This window comes from Chiloscyllium punctatum, chromosome 8 (genome assembly GCF_047496795.1).
Source record: "Chiloscyllium punctatum isolate Juve2018m chromosome 8, sChiPun1.3, whole genome shotgun sequence".
NCBI lineage: Eukaryota > Metazoa > Chordata > Chondrichthyes > Orectolobiformes > Hemiscylliidae > Chiloscyllium > Chiloscyllium punctatum.
Window position 1 is genome coordinate 27,926,615 of NC_092746.1, and position 26,821 is coordinate 27,953,435.

The 26,821-nt window shown below is 41.1% G+C and overlaps 1 protein-coding gene across 7 annotated transcripts in view; it reads right to left on the bottom strand.

Annotated features, from left to right (window-relative positions):
• LOC140480429 (protein PALS2-like) overlaps positions 1-26,821 on the bottom strand; it is a 152,635-nt gene that overhangs the window by 2,793 nt on the left and 123,021 nt on the right. For all 7 annotated transcript variants that reach the window (XM_072575281.1, XM_072575280.1, XM_072575279.1 and 4 more), the window contains 6 exons: positions 24,041-24,172; positions 16,055-16,163; positions 15,882-15,950; positions 5,913-6,074; positions 4,512-4,714; positions 358-486 (listed from right to left, as the gene is read on the bottom strand). In XM_072575281.1, coding sequence (XP_072431382.1) covers positions 358-486; positions 4,512-4,714; positions 5,913-6,074; positions 15,882-15,950; positions 16,055-16,163; positions 24,041-24,172 — 804 coding nt within the window. The remainder of the gene's footprint in view (positions 1-357; positions 487-4,511; positions 4,715-5,912; positions 6,075-15,881; positions 15,951-16,054; positions 16,164-24,040; positions 24,173-26,821) is intronic.

The window sequence follows — 26,821 nt, forward strand, 5'->3', positions numbered from 1 at the left end:
TTTTAACTGAGTTAAGGCTGTGCACTAGAATTAATAGGAAGAAAAGCACAGAGAGTAGGAGTATGTTAAAAGACAGCCATGGAAACACAAGGTCATAGGAACAGGAAAAGAGCCATTGGAGAGGATGATGATAAAGAAAATAAACCCAGATAAGGGCAGCAGATGAAGTAAATGCATGGCTTCATAATTGGATATTTAATGAGCGGTTAAAGCTTATTAGTGAGTAATAAGTTAACACAAAGTACCATATTGCTATGTTAGCATTATTACTCTTATAATGGATTATATTTTGTAATTAGTGTATGAAACTGTATTTCCTGCCTTGGTAAAAAAAAGTTAAAATTCAAGAACCCTTACAGTCAGAAGTTTAGTTGAAATTCCAGCATCAATGACAGCTTTGTGCATGGCACGTAGTGTTTCTAATTCAGGAGCAGCAACAAACACAATATACGGCATAAATTCAGCTGTCTTTAGTATCTTCAGTGCCTGTAAGATATTGATATTGAGGAAGGATGCATTGGTGGCAGGATATAAATATTAAAAACATACCAAATGATAACTTACTAAAGCAGTGGTGGAGTGGTTTACTAGAATTTACTTCCAACATCCCTGCAAAGGTAAAGTGCAAGAAGAATAAGCAGTGTAAGATTTTGTTTCTAATTGCTAGCCAGCAACTGTGGCCTGACTCTATTTAGTCCCCCAAACACACATTAAATAAAGTAATACTGCTGCAGTCGCAGGAAATTTTCTACCAGAATTTTTAATTTGTCCCTTGATCTGTATGCCGTACACATTCTCAACACTAAGTCAACACTTCTGGTCCTTTCCAATTCTCCCGACTTAATCATGTGTGAGCGTCAGTCATCACAGTTGGCTGGACAGCTGGTTTGCAATGCAAAGTGTTACAACATGAGGTTCCGATCCAGCATCAGCTGAGATGACCATGAAGGGTTTTGCTTCTTAGCCTCCCCCTTTGCCCAGACATGGCAGCCTTCAAATTAAACCACCACCAGTCACCTCTAATGAAAAAGCAGCCCTATGGTCTGGTCAGACTATGGTGATTTTTACTTAAGCAGCTGTGACAGAATTGCATTATTATATGTGCTTTTGACATTAATCCCATTTTCTACATTAATCTCCACTGACTAGTTTACAACAGGGTCTGGATCAGCTGTAATTCCCTCCACTTTAAAACAGACTGACGTTCACTCAAGGTTTCAACATGGAAGGCAGCTTATTTGGAAGAAGTATTGATTATAATTTTTTTAAAAAGCCTTTTATAACAGCTGTCAATGACTTCTGGAGGAGAGAGAAGAGAGGCAGTGGAGCAGGGTCAAAGGTAGAAGACAGCGGGTGGTGGTGGAGGTTTTTCAGACTGGAGGTCTGTGACCAGTGGAGTGCCACAACGATCAGTGCTGGGTCCTCGACTTTTCATTATTTATATAAATGATTTGGATGGGAGCACAAGAGGTATATTTAGTAAGTTTGTAGATGACACCAAAATTGGAGGTGTAGTGGACAGCAAAGAAGGTTACCTCAGATTGCACCAGGATCTTGATCAGATGGGCCAAAAGGGCTGAGAAATGGCAGATGGAGTTTAATTCAGATAAATACGAGGTACTACCTTTTAGGAAAGCAAATCTTAGAAGGACTTATACACTTAATGGTAAGGTCCTAGGGAGTGTTGCTCAACAAAGACATTGGTGTGCAGGTTCAAAGCTCCTTGAAAGTGGAGTCGCAGGTAGATAGGATAGTGAAAGCAGCGTTTGGTATGTTTTATTGGTCAGAGTATTGAGTACAGGGGTTGGGAGGTCCTGTTGCGGCTGTACAGGACATTGGTTAGGCCACTGTTGGAATATTGCGTGCAATTCTGGTCTCCTTCCTATCGGAACGATGTTATGAAACTTGAAAGGGTTCAGAAAAGATTTACAAGGATGTTGCCAAGGTTGGAGGGAATTTGAGCTATTGGGGGAGGTTGAATAGGCTGGGGCTGTTTTCCCTGGAGCGCCAGAGGCTGAGGGGTAACTTTATAGTGGTTTATAAAATCATGAGGAGCATGGATAGGACAAATAGACAAAGCCTTTTCGCTGGGGTGGGGGTGTCCAGAACTAAAGGGTATAGGTTTAAGGTGAGAGGGGAAAGATATAAAAGAGACCTAAGGGGCAACTTTTTCACACAGAGGGTGGTACGTGTATGGAATGAGCTGCCAGAGGATGTGGTGGAGGCTAGTACAACTGCAACATTTAAAAGGCATCTGGATGGGTATATGAATAGGAAGGGTTTGGAGGGATATGGGCCGAGTGCTGGCAGGTGGGACTAGATTGAGTTGGAATATCTGGTCAGCATGGACGAGTTAGACCGAAGGGTCTGTTTCCATGCTGTACATCTCTATGACTCTATGTGGCTGGTAGGTACTGGGCTGAGAAAAGGATAGTCTGTTTCACCAATCCCACTTCATCTACATAATTTCTTACCTCCTGCTCATGAACTGATTTCAACCCAATTTAAATTCTAGATAGTAGAATTTCTCAGAGTATCACATATCTTCTCCTTGTTATCGTGGGGTGGGGGAGAGCGTGGGCATTGCTGCTGGCCAGCATTTATTGCTCATTTCCATTTGCCCTTGAGAAGGTGTTGGTGAGCTGCAGCCTCCCTGCTTCCTCAACACCACCTCCCTCTCTACCTACCTTTGTGTCATCTGCAAACTTAGCAACAGTGCCCTCAGTTCCTTTGTCCAGACTGTTAACAGAGAACGTGAATAGTTGTAGTCACAACACTGACTCCTGTGGAACTCCATACCAGCTGCCATCCTGTAAAAGACCCCTGGCTCCCCACTCTCTGCCTTCTGCCAGTTAAACAATCCTCTATCCATGCCACAACCTTGCCCCTCTCACCACTGGCCCTTATATTTAGCAGCTTTCTATGCAGCATCTTGTAAAAGGTCCAAATAGATCACATCTACTGGATCTCCTTTATCTAACATACTCATTACCTCCTCAGAGAATTCTAACATATTTATTAGGCATGACAATCCCTTAACAATACTGTGCTGGCTCTGCCCGAGGTTATGATGCACTTCCAAGTACTCTGCAACTTCACCCTTACTAAGGGACTCAAAGTTTACCAACAACAAAGATCAGGCTAAACGGCCTGAAGTTTCCTGTCTTCTATCTCCCTCCCTTCTTAAAACAGGGGTGTTACGTTAGCCATTTTCCACCCCTTTGGCACCCTCCCTGTCTGCAGTAATTCCTGAAATGCCTCTACAATTCCCTCAGCTATCTCCTTCAGAACTGTGGGGGGTAGTCCACCTCATCTGGGTGATTTGTCCACCTAAAGACCTTTAGACTACCCCACCAGCTTCTCTTTAGTCATGACCACTACATTTACCTCTGCCCACTGACTCTCAAAGTTCTGGTATGCTTCAGTGTGAGATTTTACAAGTGATACTGAACATTATGCAATCATCTGAAGAAGGGCTCATGCCCGAAACGTCGATTCTCCTGCTCTTTGGATGCTGCCTGACCTGCTGTGTTTTCCCAGCAACACATTTTCAGCTCTGATCTCCAGCATCTGCAATCCTCACTTTCTCCTATTATGCAATCATCAGCAAACATCACCCCCCCACCTTTCTGACCTTACAATGGAGGGAACTGAAGTATTTGAAAATGGTTGAGCATGGAACACATATAGAATCATAGAGATGTACAGCATGGAAACAGACCCTTCTGCGAGGTACTCCTGCAGAGATACCCTGGAGTCAAGATGACTGACCTCCAACAACCACAACCACCTCTCCATATGCAAGGTATGAGCATGCTTTCTTATGGAATAATTTAACTAGCATTCAAAATAAATAATTGGCTGAATCTATATGAGCATGACTACTAGTTATTTTGGTTGGAGAGGAAAGGATGAATTGCTAAGCTAACAAAAGCATAGTTTGGACTGAGATGCATTAAGAGCAACAGACATCTGCTGTGGTTGCATGAATGTGGAAAATTAGCGCTTTACTCATTTTGATCTTCTCAAAAATTAAAAAGGTCACAAACTTCAAAGCTAGTTGAAAATCAATATTTTTGAGTAAGCCTGTAGCAGTGGTGTATAGAACACAACAGGGAATGTTGCAGAAAAGTGGAGCTTCTAAAACTTTTTTAAAATGTTGTTTATATCGTGCAGATTTAAAATTCCCAGATTGTACTCAGCAGGCATCACACTGTGCAATTAGTCTAGATATAAATGTCTTATTTGTGACCAGAGCTGAAAAAGGTGTTGCTGGAAAAGCGCAGCAGGTCAGGCAGCATCCAAGGAGCAGGAGAATAGACGTTTCGGGCATAAGCCCTTCTTCAGGAAGGGCTTTCCTGAAGGGCTCATGCCCGAAACGTCGATTCTCCTGCTCCTTGGATGCTGCCTGACCTGCTGCGCTTTTCCAGCAACACATTTTTCAGCTCTGATCTCCAATATCTGCAGTCCTCACTTTCTCCTCTTATTTGTGACCAGCCATATTATTCTACCTGTGGATTGATATCCAAAATGCACATTCTTCCCGTACTAACAACTTCATGGATTGAGTCAATCTTTGTCCCATAGAGATTTCCTTCATATTCTCCGTGCTCCAGATATCTGCTGCCCTTTATGTCTATTTCCATTTCCATCCTTGACACAAATCTGTATGCATGTCCATCTAGTTCATCATCTCTTGGTTTTCTTGAAGTAACTACAGTAAAACACAATTAAAAACAAAATATTTTAATATGTTACAAATGATATTTTTCCAACTTCTTTTCCCATAGCTAATGTTTGGCCTGCATCAACCTCTCGTGAATGTTTTCAATAGTAAATCCCTTAATTCTGTATGTTGTTTCAAACACTTTCTCTACCTGCCCTGCCACCTTCAATAATGTACAAGTAGGTCTTTCTGTTCCTGCATCCCTATAAGAACTGTACCTTCATTTTAGATTTCCTCTCCTTGTTCTTCCTGCCAAAATGTTATTACTTCATACCTATTGAAATATTTCAAAATCAAAAAGATATTATGTAAAAATTCAGGTTTCTTGTTAAATTGCAACTTAGTGATACAATTGCAGAGAGGAAGTGCAGTGTTCTCATATTTATTGAAAATTTAATTCTGTTGGATCACAATTCATTGTAAATTCAAAAGTTATTTTATTCAAATGGCCAGTCCATTCCAGTATCATTTTGCTAGGTTATGAAGCCAAAATTAACTCTTCCCTCTGTTGATAGGAGAAAAATAACAAAAAATTCCTGTTCTTTATGGGTAAGAAAGATTTTCAAGAAATTGAGGTTTCCAACAGTCCTTTGGTAGATCAGAATATCACAGCAAGGATGAAATCTCAGTGATTCCCAAATGTTAAAACAAAGATTTCAGTTAATTAAAATATTTACATAAGTACACAGGCCAGGAAGATCCCAGTATCGATCCATGGTCTGGAAGGGGAGGTGCTGATTATGAGTGTCTTCATGAGCTCAGATTTGGGGAGAAAAGCTGCCTGCTCATTACCGTCTGGAATAAGGCTGCATGGGATAGTCTACATTTAAAGTTCATTAAATATTGAGTTCTACACAGACAAACAAAACTGAACAACTTTCAAAAAATAATTTATACTTAATTTCTAACTTCCTCAATATTCTGAAGAACCAATATATTACACCAAATAGTAGCAGATAGAGCAGAGGCACAGTCACGGCTAACTTTGTAATCGCAGCTCTCGGCAAACGCTGCATTAGCTTCCACCTTAAACACTTTGTCCCACTCTTACAACTATCTTGGTGGACAGTTCTCCAACAATATTGCCCCTGGAGACTGGCCATTGTGCAGAAGAGAGGAAGGTAGAAATAAACGAAAGAACTCTCAACCAAAACCATCATTCCTACCAGTTGCAATAAAAACTTACATGGGACTGTTGTTCCAAATCGCATGGGATTCATTACGATAAGTCTGTTCTTTAAACTCCGTCGTCCCACACCTTGAGCGCCTATCAACACGAGGGTCTTCCTTTGAAAAGGTGGCATCCTTGCTACTTCCTCATAGATCATTATTTCATGTCGATCAAACTCTTGGTGTGAATCCAGTAAAAATATTAGAACTAATATTCTTCACAATGCAAAGTTTTAATAACATAGAAGAAATTTTAATCAGTTGAGTTCAGCTGATCAACTAAAAGCAAAATTCAAAACCAAATATATCTCTATTGTTGTGAAACTAAAAACTGAACAAAATCTTTAAAGGAAGTTGGGATTCCAAGCCCTGTATATAAACATGTAACTTTGACAGGGACATCAATGTAGCAGGAGACAGTGAGGAACACACTCAACATCAAGGGAGCACTGCATTGCCACAGGTACCATCCTTTTGATTATAATGAGGCCTTCTTTGCTGCACAGACTCCATTCAAGAATGAAATAAAGACTACACTGATCCCAACTTTTCTCAGTGACTGAATTCTCTGATTGAAGCCCAATCTTGGGGCTTTGCTTAAAACTGTTTTTGAGACCTGAAAGTTTAAGACCATAAGACCACAAGATATAGGAGCAGAATTAGACCATTTGGCCCATTGAGTCGGTTCCATTAGTCAATCATGGCCGATATGTTTCTCAACCCTAAGCTCCTGCCTTCCCCCATAATCCTTGATCCGCTTACTAACCTAGAACCTCTCTCTACCTTAAATACATTTGATGACTGGGCCCCCACACTCTTCTGTGGCAATGAGTTCCATAGAATCATGACCCTCTGCCGGAAAAAACATCCTCATCTCAGTTCTTAAAGGGTCATTACTTCACTCTCTGGCTGTGCCCTTGGGTCCTAACTGGAAACATCGACTCCATGTCCACTCTGTTTTTGTAAGTTTCAGTGAGATCTACCCCTGCCCTTCGTCCTTCTAAACTCCAAGTACAGACTAGGAGACCTCAACTGCTCCTCAAAATGACTAGCCCTTCATCTCCAGGATTATTCTTGTAACCTGCTCTGGACCCACTCCAAGGCCAGCACAAAAACAAAGTCAGCACGGATTAAATGTTGTTCACCAAGCAGCTATTATTCTCAATTAAAGAAACAGTAATCCTGATTAATGTTAGAGACAGGGCCCAAAACATCTCACAATATTCCAAATGCAGCCACTGTAATTCGAATTTTGTCTGTGATGATCTAAAGTGTCAGTCTTGGCCTGTGGCAGTAAACGCGCCCCAATAAAGAATCTTCTGATTTGCAAACTGCACACAAATGTATTGGAAGATAACTTAGGCTGACATCTCAGTGCAATACTGAGGAAGTGCTGCCTCATCAGACTGCAAAGGATTGCATAGCAGCTTTGAAAGATTAGCAAGAGTGATTGCCTAGTCTCCTGATCAATATGTATCCCTCAACTAAAATCACTGAAATGAAAGATCAGTTCTCTTTTATTGCTCTTCCTAGGACTTGCTGAGTGGAAACTGGTTCCCAATTTTGCTTACATTACCACTGACTACAATTCCAAAAAGTGTAAGAAATGACAACGTTTAATAAGTGGTATTTTGCAGAAGAGTACAGAACTCCCCTGGAAACGATAGAGGGACATGGGGACAGAGGGGTGGGGTGACAGCAGGCCAGGGGACAGGGACAGTGTGGCAGTGAGGTGAGAGGCAACACAGAAGTTCTGGCAGGAGAAACACCTGGCAGAGACAAAACGCTGCGACTTATGTGGTGATACTGAAGGTTATGTCCCCTGTAAGCTGTCAGGCAGACCACAGGAGGGAGGACTTTGTCTGGTTAAAGAGATTCAACCATGGGACTGGAAAGACCCTCGAAGGTTTGCCCTGTCAAAGCCAGGAACAGAAAGAACTGGAGCTGCCTAAGTGCTGATAATCAGCTTGGGATTCCTCTGTAAACCAAGGGAGAGAACCTTAAAGTAATCACTCAACATTACAATTCAGGGAGAAATACACACGTTTTGGGATTACCGATCATGTTAACACATTAATGAGGATTACTGTTCCTTCAGTTTAGAATAACAGTTCCTTGATGAACAATGTTTAATCCACGCTGACTTTGCTTTCGTAAAGTCATAAGGTTAAAATCTTGTGGATGAATATTTTGAAATTGATTACTGGGAAGTTCAAATCCTTTGCTTAAAGTTATCAGTCTCCATGGGGATTGCAGTGATCAACACAAGTTAAATGCAAATTAACAGACAAATCACAGTCAGAACAAATGATAAATTACATGTGAAACAGCAGATACAACAACGACTAGTTCAGGGTTGAGAGAAAGAGCAGACTGTTTGTATAGTTTTAGTTTCAGCCACGCATCTTCCAAGCGGAATTACAGTCTCTTTTCTTTAAGGACTCTCCACAGACAGTAACGTCCAGGGAAACAGGTCTCTGGCCATGTGGCTTTACCTTCCAGAACTTTCTCAGCCTCTCTGGCTGTCAAGTAATATAGATTCTCCAAAACTGCTTTTACTTTCTCACAGTACGCCTGCTTTTGGGTGTTCAATTATTTGGAAGTGGAAGAAACAGCAGTAACAGTCCTAAACATACTTTCCGACCAGACAGGAATCCACTCTCCAGCTTGGCTTATTGGTCATCTCTTCTCTCTCAGCTCTTCCCTTTCTTCATTCATATCTGGTTGTCACAAGGTTTCCATATTTTAACATCCTTCATGTTGGTACTACTTCCAGGGTCAAAGATCAATGTCCCATGGACCAATACTTCTCAATATTCAAAACCTGAGTGATCCCTTTACAACTGATTCTAACCCTTAAAAACCCATTACAAGAATTTTTAAAACATGATTGGAGATTCCCCCAAAGAGTTGATAGTAATTACGAATTTTCCTCACTGTTATTGCTTCCAGGTCAAACACTGCTACACTTAGTATAGCAACAGTGCTAATTGAAATGGTTTCCCTTTTGCACCATTACTTCTGGTGACCCAAGGATCTACCTTTGACCTTCTATTTCTGAACTAAATGCTGCTCCATCACCTCATCTGAAAGCACCAAATTTTCACTTGTACCCAGCTCTTCAGACTCCTCCACTGTTGTTCATCTCTCACTTGGTATCAGATGAACAGAAAATTTCTGACAAAGTAAATCCTGAGAAGACCAAATGTTGTCAATATTGCCGCCTTCAGCCTGGTCACAAAATGCTATTCCTTAGCCACCAAATCAGTTTCCCTAGCAATTGTCTGAAATGAACGCACACCTTGCAAATATATCTAATGCAGAGATGAACTTCCACCCAGATATCTATGGCATCGTTATCACCACTTATTTTGCCTCAACTTCACTCATCCTAGATTAGATTAGATTCCCTCTAGTGTGGAAACAGGCCCTTTGGCCCAACAAGTCCACACCGACCCTCCAAAGAGTAACATGCCCAGACTCATTTCCCTGCATTTAGCCCTGGCTAATGCATCTAACACCATGGGTAATTTAACATGGCCAATTCATCTTTTGGAACGTGGGTGGATACCACAGCACCCAGAGGAAACCCACTCGGACACAGGGAGAATGTGCAAACTCCACCCAGAGACGCCCAAGGCCGGAATTGAACCCGGGTCCCTGTTGAAATCCTCACTCATGCCTTTATTACCTCTAGATATGACTGTTCCAATGAATCTGGCTGGTTTCCCATCTCTGCAAAACTGAAGTCACCCAGACCTCAGCTGTTCATGTCCTTAGGATAACTTAGGACATCTTATGACTTCCAATATCTCTAATGATAAGAAAGTTAGCATTAAGGCACTTTACCTGAATGCTCGTAGCATTCATAACAAAGCAGACGATCTAATGGCACAGATCATCGTGAATGATTATGATGTGGTAGGCAACACAGAGACGTGGTTACGGGGGGGGGGGGGGGGGGGGGTCAGGACTGGCAGTTAAACATCCAAGAGTTTTCAACTTATCGAAAAGACAGGGAGGTGGGCAGAGGGGGCGGGGTTGCCTTGTTAGTTAAGAACAAAATTAAATCTATGGCGCTGAATGACATAGCGTCGGATGATGTGGAGCCAGTGTGGGTGGAATGAGGAACCACAAAGGCAAAAAAAACCATAGTGGAGGTTATGTACAGACCTCCTAACAGTGGTCAGGGCCAGAGGCTCAACATGTACCGGGAAATAGAGAAGGCATGTCAGAAAGGCAAGGTCACGGTGATCATGGGAGACTTCAATATGCAGGTGGACTGGGTAAATAATGTTGCCAGTGGATCCAAAGAAAGGGAATTCATGGAATGCTTACAGGATGGCTTTTTGGAACAGCTTGTCACGGAACCCACAAGGGAGCAGGCTATTCTGGACCTAGTGCTTTGTAATGAACCAGACTTTATAAAAAAATCTTAAAGTAAGGGAACCCTTAGGAAGCAGCGATCATAATATGGTAGAGTTCAGTCTGCAGTTTGAAAGAGAGAAGGCAAAATCAGATGTAATGGTGTTACAGTTAAATAAAGGTTAAATACAGTTATGAGGGCATGAGAGAGGAACTGACGAAAATAGACTGGAAGCAGAGCCTAGCAGGGAAGACAGTAGAGCAAAAATGGCAGGAGTTTGTGGGTAAAATTGAGGACACTGTACAGAGGTTCATCCCCAAGAAGAGAAAGATTATCCGGGGAGGGATTAGACAGCCATGGCTGACAAAGTAAGTCAGGAAATCTATCAAAGAAAAAGAGAGAGAGCCTATAAAGTGGCCAAGAGCACTGGGAAATCAGAAGATTGGGAAGGCTACAAAAACAGAGGATAACAAAGAGAGAAATAAGGAAGGAGAGGATCAAATATGTAGGTAGGCTAGCCAGTAATATTAGAAATGATAGTAAAAGTTTTTTTCAATACATAAGAAACAAACGACAGGCAAGAGTAGACATTGGGCCACTTCAAACTGATGCTGGAAGCCTAGTGATGGGAGATAAGGAAATAGCAGGAGAACTTAATAAGTACTTTGCATCAGTCTTCACAGTGGAAGACATGAGCAATATCCCAACAATTAAAAGGGAGTCAGGGGGCTGAGATGAGTATGGTTGCCATTACAAAAGAGAAAGTGCTAGAAAAGCTAAAAGGTCTTAAAATTGATAAATCTCCTGGCCCTGATGGGTTACATCCTAGAGTTCTGAGGGAGGTGGCTGAGGAAATAGCGGAGGCGTTGGTTGAGATCTTTCAAAAGTCACTGGAGTCAGGGAAAGTCCTGGATGATTGGAAGATTGCTGTTGTATCCCCCTTGTTCAAGAAAGGATCAAGGCAAAAGATGGAAAATTATAGGCCAATTAGCCTAACCTCGGTTGTTGGCAAAATTCTAGAATCTATCATTAAGCAGGAGGTTTCTAAATTCTTGGAAGAGCAGGATCAGATTAGAACAAGTCAACATGGATTTAGTAACGGGAGGTCATGCCTGACAAACCTGTTGGAATTTTTTGAAGAGGTAACAAGTAGGTTAGACCAGGGAAACCCAGTGGATGTGGTCTACCTAGACTTCCAAAAGGCCTTTGATAAGATGCCACACGGGAGGCTGCTGAGCAAGGTGAGGGCCCATGGTGTTAGAGGTGAGCTACTAGTATGGATTAAGGATTGGCTGTCTGACAGAAGGCAGAGAGTTGGGATAAAAAGGTTCTTTTTTGGAATGGCAGCCGGTGACAAGCGGTGTCCCGCAGGGTTCAGTGTTGGGGCCACAGCTGTTCACATTATATATTAATGATCTGGATGAAAAGATTAGGGGCATTCTAGCGAAGTTTGCCGATGATACGAAGATAGGTGGACAGGCAGGTAGTACTGAGGAAGTGGGGAGGCTACAGAAGGATCTAGACAGTTTGGAGGAGTAGTCCAGGAAATGGCTGATGGAATTCAATCTGAGCAAATGTGAGGTCTTGCACTTTGGAAAAAAGAATAGAAGCATGGACTACTTTCTAAACGGTGAGAAAATTCGTAAAGCCAAAGTACAGAGGGATCTGGGAGTTGAGGATTCTCTAAAGGTAAACATGCAGGTTGAGTCTGTGATTAAGAAAGCGAATGCAATGTTGTCAATTATCTCAAGAGGGTTGGAACATAAAAGCACTGTTGTGCTACTGAGACTTTATAAATCTCTGGTTAGGCCCCATTTGGAGTAGTGTGTCCAGTTTTGGTCCCCACACCTCAGGAAGGACATACTGGCACTGGAGCGTGTCCAGCGGAGATTCACACGGATGATCCCTGGAATGGTAGATCTAACATATGAGGAACGGCTGAGGATCCTGGGATTGTATTCATTGGAGTTTAGAAGATTAAGGGGAGATCTAATATAAAATTACAAGATAATACATGGCTTGGAAAGGGTGGACGCTAGGAAATTGTTTCCGTTAGACGAGGATACTAGGACCCGTGGACACAGCCTTAGAATTAGAAGGGGTAAATTCAGAACAGAAATGCGGAGACATTTCTTCAGCCAGAGAGTGGTGGGCCTGTGGAATTCATTGCCACAGAATGTAGTGGAGGCCGGGACGCTAAATGTCTTCAAGGCAGAAATTGATAGATTCTTGATGTCACAAGGAATTAAGGGCTACGGGGAGAATGCGGGTAAGTGGAGTTGAAATGCCCATCAGCCATGATTGAATGGTCGAGTGGACTCAATGGGCCGAATGGCCTTACTTCAGCTCCTATGTCTTATGGTCTTATAGTCTTTTACTCAAAACACGTCTTTCTCATCATTGGCCTTGTGCTCACTGGTCTGGACTGATCTCAATTCAGGCAACAATTCTATTTTAAAGTCCACATCCTTGTTTACAAATCCCTCCATGACCTTATCCATGCCCATCCCTTTGGTCTTCTTTACCCTCTCAACAGGTTGAGATATCTGTGCTTATCTAACTCTGGTATCTTAAGTATCAACCACTCCACCACTGGTGCCCTTGGCTTCAAATGCTAAGTTCTGAAGTTACCCCCTTTCCCCTCTTTCTTATTTTAAGGGAAACCTTCAGAGACACTCCTGATTAGATTGTCTCCTATCAGCTTTAATATCTTCTTTATTTGCTCAGTTTCCAACTTTGCTTTATAACATGTGGGCGGCACAGTGGCACAGTGGTTAGCACTGATGCCTCACAGCGCCAGAGACCTGGGTTCAATTCCTGCCTCAGGCGACTGACTGTGTGGAGTTTGCACATTCTCCCCGTGTCTGCGTGGGTTTCCTCCGGGTGCTCCGGTTTCCTCCCACAGTCTAAAGATGTGCAGGTCAGGTGAATTGGCCATGCTAAATTGCCCATAGTGTTAGGTAAGGGGTATGGGTGGGTTGTGGGTCGGTGTGGACTTGTTGGGCTGAAGGGCCTGTTTCCACACTGTAAGTAATCTAATCTACACTAAACATGGCTGTGAAGCACCTTGGGATGTTTTATGATGTTAAAAACACTATATAAATAAAAGATGCTGTTATGAACATTAGAGAAAAGAACTGCAGTAGCATTTTAACCACCTTTTACCTGACCACTTGTTGTCCCAAACCTGACAAAACAACTTGCTTTCATCAAAATCATGTGAAAAACTGATCAAAAGAATTCAAAATTGACCCATACTCTTAATCAGGCTTTTCAACAAGTTTTTGTAAAGTGTGTGTGTGTGTGTGTGTGTGTGTGTGGGGCACACTTATTTCCTCAAAGTGCAGCATGTTGCAGCTAAATGTCATTAGAGAGGAATCTGCTCACATATATTTTGTCATTCAAGCAGGCGAGTCATACAACATCTCCCTCCTCAGGATAAATACTGCAGATGCTGAAATGAGAGAGTCTGGGGAAAGAGTGCTGAAGGAAGGCATATCCAACTCGAATGTCAATGCTGCTCCTCTGTCCACAAAGTATTTGCACACTTTCAGTTTCCGTAGTGATAACTGTTTATCATGTTATTATTGTTTATTGTTAATATTTACTATACAAATATACCTCCATTTTAGTGATGCTATCAAATGATCAAATATTGAAGATTAATTGGAGGGATGTTTTTCTGACTGGAGGCCTGTGACCAGTGGAGTGTCACAAGGATTGGTGCTGGGTCCTCTACTTTTTGTCATTTATATAAACGATTTGGATGCGAGCATAAGAGGTACAGTTAGTAAGTTTGCAGATGACACCAAAATTGGAGGTGTAGTGGACAGCGAAGAGGGTTACCTCAGATTACAACAGGATCTGGACCAGATGGGCAAATGGGCTGAGAAGTGACAGATGGAGTTTAATTCAGATAAATGCGAGGTGCTGCATTTTGGGAAAGCAAATCTTAGCAGGACTTATACACTTAATGGTAAGGTCCTAGGGAGTGTTGCTGAACAAAGAGACCTTGGAGTGCAGACCTTGAAAGTGGGGTCGCAGGTAGATAGGATAATGAAGAAGGCGTTTGGAATGCTTTCCTTTATTAGTCAGAGTATTGAGTACAGGGGTTGGGAGGTCATGTTGTGGCTGTACAGAACATTGGTTAGGCCACTGTTGGAATATTGGGTGCAATTCTGGTCTCCTTCGTATCGGAAAGATGTTGTGAAACTTGAAAGGGTTCAGAAAAGAGTTACAAGGATGTTGCCAGGGTTGGAGGATCTGAGCTACAGGGAGAGGCTGAATAGGCTGGGGCTGTTTTCCCTGGAGCGTCAGAAGCTGAGGGGTGACCTTATAGAGGTTTACAAAATTATGAGGGGCATGGATAGGATAAATAGACAAAGTCTTTTCCCTGGGGTCAGGGAGTCCAGAACTAGAAGGCATAGGTTTAGGGTGAGAGGGGAAAGATATAAAAGAGACCTAAGGGGCAACTTTTTCCACACAGAGGGTGGTATGTGTATGGAATGAGCTGCTAGAGGATGTGGTACAACTGCAACATTTAAGAGGCATTTGGATGGATATATGAATAGGAAGGGTTTGGAGGGATATGGGCCGGGTGCTGGCAGGTGGGACTAGATTGGGTTGGGATATCTGGTCGGCATGGACGGGTTGGACCGAAGGGTCTGTTTCCATGCTGTACATCTCCATGACTCTAATTGCTCTTCTGCAGCCTGAATCAGATGTATCCCAACACCAAGCAGTCCACTCTCACTTTATCACAAATCCAAGCACAACCGATTTCTCCACAAACTCCCAGGATTCATCCCAAATATGCTTTCAGAACTTTACACTTCATGTCTCTTCCAACCTCACCAAGTTTACAACAGCTACTCTCTCGCTTCCTCACCACTAGCAATTGCCATAACCTTTTCCACTTTTAACTTGATTCAATTCCCAGTGAATTGATAAACTCACAGCTAAACTCCCTTGGCAGGCCCCCTTACTAGCATCCCAAGCTAGGGCACTGAACTGTATGGGGCGGCAGGGGGAGGTTTCTCATTCTTAGCTCCATTTGCACATCATGCTGTTGGTGAATATTCTTTCTTCTCAGTATTCTACTCAAACTCACTCAACTTGCTAAATCTCCTTGCCTTTAAAAGTTTCCTCAAAAGTCATCATTTTCATTACCATTGCAAGTACTACTGCTATTTGTAAAAACCTGAAAGAACTGCAGATGATGTAAATCAAGCAAAAACATAAAATTGCTGGAAAAGCTCAGCAGGTCTAGCAGCAACTTTGGAGAGAAATCAGAGTTAACGTTTCAGGTCGAGTCACCCTTCTGCGTTCTGAAGAAGGTTCACTCAACACAAAACGTTAACTCTGATTTCTCTCCAGAGATGCTGCCAGATTTGCCTGAGCTTTTCCAGCAATTTCTGTTTTCCCTTACTGCCATTTGTGTTTGCTTATACACGCAGTTTCCCAGCAGATATTTAAAAACATCAAATGGTTTCGAATTCGCTTATGAAAACTAACCACCTTAGATAGTAATAATTTAAACCAATTAAAATACCAAACCAGAAAGGTAAAATCAGAGTTTTTGATCTCCAAAGAAAAGCAGCAAGACGTTGGAAGATTTACCTGCATTTTTAGTTGTCAGGTACATCATTTTTTTCTTCCTTTTACCGATTATTGCACCACAAAATGGTCCTGGTTCAAAGAACAAAACAGAACTCAAAGTGATGTTTTCGTTATTTCATTCAAAAGCACCTGTACGCAGGCTACGCCAACTTAAAAACATTGAACAGCTTTACCTGAGGAACCTGATAGATCCCAGTCCCGTTTAACAAAAGCTTTCCTCTTCTCTTCCAACATCTGACTGGGAATGAGACCTGCATTTCCTCCTCCCTTCATTTGATAAGCCTGAAATTAAACACAACTACTCCAATTATCTCTCACAAGTTATGACATTTGCTGGAGTACACTCTATTCTCAGAGGAAGATAGTCCTTCTTATCTTTCTGAGTGCATGTTATTACAGTTTTACACTGGCACTTGAAGTTGTGGAACATATTCATTTTCAAATGGTTATTTATCTTTAAAGATCAGGCCTAATCCAGGGCTGCTGATTTTCAGCATGCCATGTCACTGGAGATCTTAATTACTGTGTTGCAGACAATTTAAACAGTCCTGTTTAACATTTGTGAATCATGTGTCACTATCTCTTGATTAGATCTAACCTGGAGTTCTTTTATACAAGCTGCTGGACATCCCAGCTCCAAAAGCTGTACTTCCTGCAAACCCATTTCATTTCAGTTTAATCTATTGCATCTGTAATTGATGGCTCATCTGGTGACTCATTTTCCACCAACTCCTGGCTTCTTGAGCATGTCCTCTCTTCCATTTTGCACTAATGAAGTGTCAGTCATCAGACCTCTCCTGTCTCACTGCATTCTCCATTCACCAACCTGCAGATTATAACCTTTGATTCTAAATCTGCAGCTGAAAATTCAGTGTATAAATGAAGTAGCTGGATAATATATGATAGGGAGAGTGATCTGTCGATTGCTTCATAAGGATTAGCTAGAAACATGCAGTAATTTTGTATCATATGAAGGTTATTGATTGTCAAGTGGTTTTGCCTAAGTTATTTTGATAACTTCATTCATCTATCCACTACAGCACAAACATCAAATGTCAATAAGCATTGCACATTTTCAGCACAAGCAGCTTAAGCCAGGGATGTAAGTTTGCTCGCTGAGCTGAAAGGTTTGTTTTCAGACGTTTCATCACCATACTTGGTAACATCATCAGTGAGCATCTGATGAAGCACTGGGTTTATGGCCCGCTTTCTATTTAAGTGTTTAAGTTTTCTTGGGTTGGTGATGTCATTTCCTGTGGTGATGTTATTTCCTGTTCTTTTTCTGAGGGGGTAATAAATGGGGTCTAAGTCAAATGTGTTCATTGATAGAGTTCCCGTTGGAATGCCATGCTTCTAGGAAGTCTCATGTGTCTCTCTGTTTGGCTTGTCCGAGGATGGATGTGTTATCCCAAAGTGGTGTCCTTCCTCATCCATATGTAAGGATACTAGTGAGAGAGGGTCATGTCTTTTTGTGGCTAGTTGATGCTCATGTATTTTGGTGGCTAGTTTTCTGCCTGTTTGTCCAATGTAGTTTTTCCAAGTTATTTTGTAAATGACATTTGATTTGGATCCCATTTATCACCTTCTGAGAAAAACAGAAAATGACATCGCCGCTAGAAACAACATCACCAACCCAAGGAAACCTAAACACACAAATTGAAAATGGGCCATACCACCAGTGCTTCACCAGAGGCTCACTGATGATGTTAACTAGTATGGTGACGAAACATCTGAAAACGAACCTTCCATCTCAGCGAGCAAACCTACATCCAGAACCTCAACCTGAGGTACAAATCTTCTCCAAACCAGCTTAAACCAGCTTTAACCTTAAAGAGACTAGAATTTGAATTAAAACAGAGTAGAATTACACTTAATGCTGAAAAAGGCACATATCATTTAAGAAATAGAGACTTCTGGACAAATTCTCCTAACTGTATCAACATTTTCATCACTGGAGTTTGGTTTTAGAACCCTTAACTATAGATAGATGCTAACATTTATATAACTTCCTTGCAATTTTCCTGATGCCAAAACATTTTTACGACATCTAGTTGGATTTGGAGTTGTAGGGTCTTGTGAAGACCGACCTAACAGCCAGACTGGAAAAGTGGATCCATCGGTACTGGTCACAACAAAAAAAACAAAAAGCCAAACCTCATTTGGAGAGATAGGAAGTGGGGACAGGGAGGAAGGAGGATGAGCACCAGGAATACAAAAAGTAAACAAATATTTCAAATTTCCATTATCTAAACTAACTCAGCAATGATATTCACCTCATGGATGCTCATAGGTTTGAGGCTGATTTATCACAGAGTTGTCGAGATTCTGGAGGTTTTTAAACTGATGGATGAGACCCACATGAGTGTATGTATTGAATGGCTGAATCATTTAACACAGTGCATTGGACATGCAGAAGTGATTTTCACACCAGAAATAATCTCCAACAGTAATAAGTGTTGATGAACTTATTGAGTGGAGGTGCAAATGCAAGAGCTCAATAATTTTTCACCTTCTCCCAAGGGGCTCCTCTTGAGGGCTCCTGCTCAATTTGAGGCAATTTGTTTGTTTTCCAGAGGTTCTGTGTTCAATCTCATTGATTCCTTCATTAGGTGATAAAGTCACTTCAGAACAATACCTTCTGGATGCTTGTTGATAAGAGGGATTTTGATTCACATACACAAAATGAGAAAAATTTGCTCCTAATCTCTCTTCTGGGTGGTTGACTGATCCCTCTCTCCTGTCAGGCAGCTTTGCATCCCATTCCCATCTCTCAGTCTCCAGGTCTTGCTGACTCATTCACAAAGAGCCTATCGGTGGCAACCACAAGAAAGGACCGTGGCTGGATGAGCAGTTCCTCACTATTTCGTTCAATTCTAGTTACAAGGACAACTATTCTCAGATGGTGTCCTCTGTCACAGGAATTTCAAGAGCAATTTGGGGATTCCAAAATGCTGCCCCTGTGTATTTTATATGTTGGCAAATGCTTGTGAAGGATAGATCTACCGGGAAGAAGTCCAAACTTCAAACCCTCTGCCCTTTAAAATCTGTAAAATACCTGTCTGCCTGCAATTGAGTATCAAAAATCAACAAAACAGTCCCAGTAGCTTCTTGGCAATATGACTCCAAGTGCAACCATTATCACATAATTGCTGATTGACTGCTTCCACCTGTGCTCACTGTAACATTTGGAGCGATTGTGAACTACAGTTTGATCAATAGCTCAGAATGCTAGTAAAGAATTTCCAGACTCTAATATGGGGTATGAATAAAAATAGGTGTTTTTATAAGGGATACATTACCTGTCAGAATTTAAACATATTTAATGGATTGTCATAAACGAGAGTATATTACACTATGAAGTCAGCAATTTTACTTCACATCAGCAGGACTCCTGATAACTGCCCATGGTGAATACTGGGGACGTTGGCATATAGGGGTAAGAGCAAAAGTGGTCAGTGGGTCTAAGTATGTGTTGCCATGGCTGGGGAGTGAGGGCTAGAGCAAATAACGTCTAATAGAACTGTGACAGAGAACTAAGGTGGGCTTTTTAAAATCACCTAATTTGGCTCTCCGTAACCCTTATGGCCAACTCTGATCTGCATTCAGGGTAATGGGTGTACTAATAAATGATCATGCTAATCGGGATACATTTCTCCTTGGCAAGTGCATGGAGTCAGGAAATTTCATCAAATGTCTCTTGACTTGGATATATGCAGCATGTGAACTCTAAATTTTCCTGATCAAATTCAACCTGGCTAGAGTATTTCCAGAATTGTGTGCTTCTACTCAGACATCAGAAAGTTGCTATCCAAGTTACTGAAGACTTTCAGCTTTCTTGGTGGACTCAGCACAGGAATACCACCTAGGAATGGCGTAAAAGTTACTGAAGACACATAAAACGCACCAGAAAATTAATTTAAAATTTTGGTATGCAGAGAGTTTATGTGAAAAGTTTTAGCGAGAAATACCTTTCCTGCTACTGAAAATTAACTTCTAAAAATATGGAGTTGCATTCTTTCACATGAAAAAAAAACTTTTTTGTCTCCTGTCTTTCTTTCTCCCTCTCTTATTACACCTACTGTTAATGATTTGACACAGAATCGACCTCTGTAATTAATACTACCTCAGTCGGCACTCATCATGAGTGATTCTTTAATCTGAATGGATAAAGAAATATGCAGCTGTTTGGTTTGTTCACATGGATTCCAGATAGCTTTTCAAATTCCAGTGAATAGAAAAGTCCGTGGACTAATGGGTCTCGGAGATCAAAAGTCCACCCAATCAATATGCAGCTTTGTATTACCCTAATTAGTACAATTATTACAATTGCTTTAGATTTAAAGCATCAAAAATGGTCATAACTGACAGAAAATCTACACTGAAAAACTAGGGGCCTTATCTGTAAAATTAAACAGTAGCTCCAAGATTGGTGTGTATTTGTATGATTTAGTTAAAAGAAAGAGGGAAGCTATAAAAACACTACTTTAAAACAAATTACATTGCTTTGTACAGGATTGAGACAACAGCCACAAAATAGATATATTAAAGTGGTGCAGGAATTAGGGGGTATGGGTGGAGAAAGTTAAATGATTTTTTTTTACTCAAAATGAATTAACGAGGATCAAATGAATATTTTCAAGATTATGAAAAGTTTAAGTGATCCAGCACTTTGTGGATCAGTAACAGAAAGAAAGGATCATTATTAGAAAAATGAAAGTGAACACCAGGACTGTCCTTGTGGTAGATGTTAGTGGAACATGAAATGTTCTACCAAAGATGGACACTGAGGGAAAGACTATGGCATAATATAAAATAAATTTAATGCAGATTTGAAAACAAAATATTGAGGATCACAGAAGAAATAATTCCAGATAACACCTACCGAAGATCTAGTAATCAGAATAGTTCAGTTTATTATTATACAGGAAGGTATGAAATCAGACTCTAAGGATATGGAGCAGGAAGGATACCTGATGAAGTGATCTTCCTCGATGAAACCTGCACTAAAAGAGTTTTAACAGTTGTAATGAGTGTCATGAACAATATGACTCACACCTTGTCTCAGTTTCACTGTTGGACCCATTCAGGGAAAAGGGTACAATCTCTCAGACAGAGGACAAATTCGTTCCCAAACTAACCTGTGTCCTTTTCCATGAAAATGTCTAACAAGAGTTGATGCATGAATGAGGATATGTACAAGGTGGACTCGCTCACTGACAATACCGATTAGCGTGAAATGGTTTTATTATACATTTTAATTAAAATTAGATTTTTGTGATAGAACATTTTCCCCTATTGTCATTATTTATTAATATGGAATTTTAAATAACTGAACAATGCACAGGTAGTTCTTCTATAATGCAATGGTTACGCTCTCGTGCAACTCCGCGTTATAGAAAAATCATGATTTAGAAACTGCACTTGAAGTGTTGGCGTTGTAATCACATGATAGCCGGCACAAATTCACGCTTTAGAAACAAATGTCCCCAATTCGTCAATCGTGTTACAGCGAATTTGCATGAACAAAACATGTGTCACAGCAAAACGAACTGTACCGAAAATGAATTTCCACATGGAATTGTTGACTCAGACAATAGAGTGAAAACAAATAACACAGCAAAGCACTTATTTGATCAAAAACAAATATTATTTCACATTCTACTAATGTTAGCCAATGAAAAACATTCTACTAATGTCTTTCCAATCACTGGTAACATTGGCTTCTGACAGATTTCACTGTTGAATTTTCCCCTTCGCTGGCAAAATGCAAGTTAAGCAATCAGTATCAGAGGATTGTGGCCCTAAATCCATTATAACAGCCAGTCCTATCACCTGAAACAAGAAAAATCAGCGTACATGTACCTCATGAATGGGATAATTAAACTACTCACACACGACATCTTAGGTAAATTCTAGTCAAGACCACGAGACATATTTCCAAGATTCACAATGTTACAAATATAAATCAACTACTTTCTTACAAGTGAGGTAAAGAAATAAAAGTGGTCTTATTTAGAACATAAAGCTTTTTTTAGATGATTAGATTACTTACAGTGTGGAAACAGGCCCTTCGGCCCAACAAGTCCACACCGCTCCGCCAAAGCGTAACCCACCCATACCCCTACATCTACATCTAGATCTACCCCTTACCTAACACTACGGGCAATTTAGCATGGCCAATTCTTTGGACTGTGGGAGGAAACCGGAGTACCCGGAGGAAACCCACGCAGATACGCGGAGAACGAGCAAACTCCACACAGTCAGATGCCTGAGGCGGGAATTGAACCCGGGTCTCTGGCGCTGTGAGGCAGCAGTGCTAACCACTGTGCCACCGTGCCGCCCACTTTTAGCTTTAAAAAAAAGCTATTTAAAAAATAGACAAAGTTAATTTGGACCATTGCAATTGTTTCTTTTAGATGATCCTGAACCAAAAGTGCATGCATCCTTCTTGGTGATCTATTCCACAAGTTAATCATATTTCAAAGTTGACCTGCACAATTTCAATTTGTTAAGCTGCATCTCTTTAACCATTCAGGGCAGTGAAACGTTTAGGAATCGACTTTGAAGATGCTGAATGACCTACTTGTTTAGTTTCATTTTTTCTGCCTTGACAGAAATGTATTTGTATGTTGTTCTACAATATTTACTCAAGGGGAGGGAATGGCCTAGTGGTATTATTGTTGAACTCTTAACCCAGAAACACAGGTAATGTTCTGGGGACCTCGGTTCAAATCCTGCCATGGCAGATGATGGAACTCGAATTCAATAAATATGTGGAATTAAGAGTCTATGGTGACCAGGAATCCATTGTCAATTGTTGGAAAAACCCACCTGGTTCACTAATGTTCTTTAGGGAAGGCAACTACTGCCCTTACCTGCTCTCGCCTGTGTGTTGTGTCAAGACCCATAACAAGGTGGTTGACTCTTAACTGCCCTCTGGGCAATTAGGGATGAGCAATAAATCCTGACATAGCCAGAGATGCCCTCAATAGATTGAAACACGTTAGAAAGGAAAAGCATTTATAAAATAAGGAGCATTACCAAAAATTCACAAATTACCTGGTCCAGGTGGAATATTAGGCCAGGCTTCCCAAAGCAGAGGTTGGGACAGATATGGGTCACGAGTTGTAATTTTGGTTGTGAGTTCTGAGCTGAGGCTACAATGGACCTGTGACCAATTGCAGAACCACTGGCTCTGGCTCCAACAGGTAGCTGTACTTACAGGTTCCCACTAGCTCTCTCTGGTCTCTCCCCAACGAACAAAAACAAAATTACTTAATAAATATTCAAATACATTTTTTGAAGAAACCTGTCTCAAGCAATTATGTAATCTAAAAGATTAAACTGATTCACAAAAACATTTCCTCGTGAATTCTAAATTTTCTTCCCCTTCAAATTACCACATAACCCACATGCAGTGTGTGTGAAGATAGCCACTTGGTGATGTGTTAAAAGCGAACAATCTAGATGAGATGTAATTTTTTTTACTTTATGTCAACATTTTCATATCCTAAAACCAAATAGAATGAAACAGGAATAAAATACTACTTTTTTCTGCTTCAAATCTCAACTTGGAAAATGGAATGCTTCAAAAATTTATAACGCAATTGTTCAATTGCTTGAAATTTTGTCACCTCTCTCGACAAAAAGTAATCACCAAACATTACCCTGTTCTGCATCTACAAGTAGAAAACCAAATCTTATGATAACCAAAAATTGCTACAATATAAAGAAATGTGGCACCTTGTTTAATGCTCAATAAGGTGGATATTAAAGGTTCCACTACAAGGAGCAGCAGTTTGAAAACTCTGCAGCAGTGTGTCAGGTTGTCAACATGATGAAATGATGCAGGGTCTGCCAGAAAGCCTGAACACAGTATTCCACACCATTAAGTATGAGCTACTTCAGGACCAAAAGGCACAGTTAACTTCACGAGTCAACAAATGATCCTTTGATTTCCTCTCACTTAAAAACCATTCAGTCAATATTTTATAGTTCAAAGACTTTTTTTAACCCATTCTTGGGATTTGAGCATCTAAAATAGAATATCCACTTAAATGCACTAAGTATTATTCAAAAACTATGTATTTGTCCTTAGTATTTTAGAGCTAACTGAAATTTAAAAAAACTTAATTGCATTGCAGAAAAGTTGAGCCAACCTGCCACCAATTGAGATCTTCTCGATTCACAATTTGCAGGATGTCTCCTCTGGAGAACTTTAATCCAGCTTCTTTGCACGGGATTAAGCTGTCGTTGGATGGATTGTAGTCAAAATGGCATTTCACAAACACCTGGAATAGATTGAAACACATTAGGAAGGAAAAGCATTTATAAAATAAGGAGCATTACCAAAAATGCACAAATTATCTGGTCCAGGTGGAATATTAGGCCAGGCTTCCCAAAGCAGAGGTTGGGACAGATATGGATCACGAGTTGTAATTTTGGGCGCAAGCTCTGAGCTAACGCTACAATGGCCATCAGGGACCTCTGACCAATTGCAGAACCACGGACTCTGGCTCCAACAGGTAGCTGTACTTACACGTTCCCACTAGCTCTCTCCGGTTTCTCCCCAACCACTCAGTCAATGTCTCTGGAGGGTTGTGCTGGCTTTTGTGCCTCAAAATAGGGTCACAGTGGAAGAAAGTTGGGAACCACTGAACCCTAGGTTGGTCAAAAGAAGCAACAGCAGAGACAGGGTTACTGGTCATAATCCTGCATCCAACAAACAATGAAAAGGTTAATGGCTTGGTAATAGAGGGTCGCTAATGTTATAAAATGCTTTATATTCATGAGAAGGGGGCAAGAATAAACTTACTAACTATACCTCTTATGCTCGCATCTAAATCATTTATATAAATGATGAAAAGTAGTGGATCCAGCACCAATCCTTGTGGCATTCCACTGGTCTTCTACCTTTGAACCAGTTCTGTATCCAAATGGCTAGTTCTCCCGGTATTCAGTGAGATCTAACCTTACCAATCAGTCTCCCATGGGGAACCTTGTCAAACCCCTTCCTGAAGTCAATGTAGATCACATCTACCGCTCTGCCCTCACCAATCCTCTTTGTTACTTCTTCAAAAAAACTTAATCAAGTTTGAGGGACAATGTTTTACCATGCATAAAGTCATGTTGTCTATCCCTAATTAGGCTTTGCCTTTCCAAATAGATGTACATCCTGTCCCTCAGGATTCCCTCCAACAACTTGCCCACCATCGACGCCAGGCTCACTGGTCTATACTTCCCTGGCTTGTCTTTACCGCCCTTCTTGAACAGTGGCATCACGTTTGCCAACCTCCAGTCTTCCAGCACCCCACCTGCGACTATTGATGATACAAATATCTCAGCAAGAGGCCCAGTAATCAATTCTCTAGCTTCTAACAGAGTTATAGGGTATACTTGATCAGGTCCAGGGGATTTATCCACCTTTACCCGTTTCAAGACATTCAGCACTTTGTCCTCTGTAATACTGGAATTTTTCAAGGTGTCACCATCTATTTCCCTACTTTCTAAATCTTTCATGTCCTTTTCCACAGTAAATACTGATGCAAAATACTCATTTAGTATCTCCACCATTTTCTGCGGCTCACCACAAAGGCCACCTTGCTGACCTTTGAGGGGCCCTATTCTCTCCCAAGTTACCTTTTTGTCCTTAATGTATTTGTAAAAACCCTTTGGATTCTCCTTAATTCTATTTGCCAAAGCTATCTCATGTCCCCTTTCTGCCCTCCTGACTTCCCTCTTAAATATACTCCGACTGACTTTATACTCTAAGGATTCATTTGATCAATCTTGTCTATACCGGACATATGCTTTCATCTTTTTCTTAACCAAACCTTCAATTTCTTTAGTCGTCCAGCATTCCTTATACCTACTAGTCTTTCATTTCACCCTAACAGGAAATGTACCATCTCTGGATTCTCATCATCTCATTTCTGAAGGCTTCCCATTTTCCAGCTGTCCCTTTATTCTGCCCCCAATCAGCCTTTGAAAGCTTCTGCCCAATACCGTAAAAATTGGCCATTCTCCAATTTAGAACTTCAACTTTTAGATCTGGTCTGTCCTTTTCCATCACCATTTTAAATCTAATAGAATTATGGTCGCTGGCCCCAAAGTGCTCCCCCACTGACACCTCAGTCACCTGCCCTGACTTATTTCCCAAGAGTAGGTCAAGTTTTGCATCTTCTCTAGTGGGTACACCCACATACTGAATCAGAAAATTTTCTTGTTTACACTTAAGCATTTAGATGGAGAGGAATTTGTTAACACTGTGGCAGTCCCAGTCTATGTTTGGAAAGTTAAAATCCCCTACAATAACCACCCTATTATTCATACAGGTAACCAAAATCTTCTTACCAATTTGTTTCTCAATTTCCCTCTGATTATTAGGAGGTCTATAATACAATCCCAATAAGGTGATCACCCCTTTCTGATTTCTCAGTTGCACCCAAATAACATTCCTGAATATATTTCCGGGAATATCCTCCCTCAGAACAGCTATAATGCTATTACTGATAGCCCATTCCTGATAAAGGGCTTATGCCCGAAACGTCGATTCTCCTGCTCCTTGGATCCTGCCTAACCGGCTGTGCTTTTCCTGCACCACACTCTCCTCGGCTCAGTTATAGCAGCCAGACAAAAAGAGCAGCCCCCCACACATTGGCCCAAGCAGAACCCACCCCTACCCCCCCAACAGAGTCCTTGACCAGCAACAAGGGCAATAGAATCAGACCTCACCAGACAGAAGTCACAGGCAGACTTGGAGAAATGGGCATTTCTGTGGTTGGAGAGCAGTGGTGAGTGGGGTGCTGCAGAGGTTGGTGTTGGGCTGTAACTGTTCATGATATATATAAATGGTTTGGAAGAGAAGACAAAGTGTAACGTATCCAAGTTTGCCAATGACACTAAATTGAGTGGCAAGGCAAACAGCGCAGAGGTTGTGC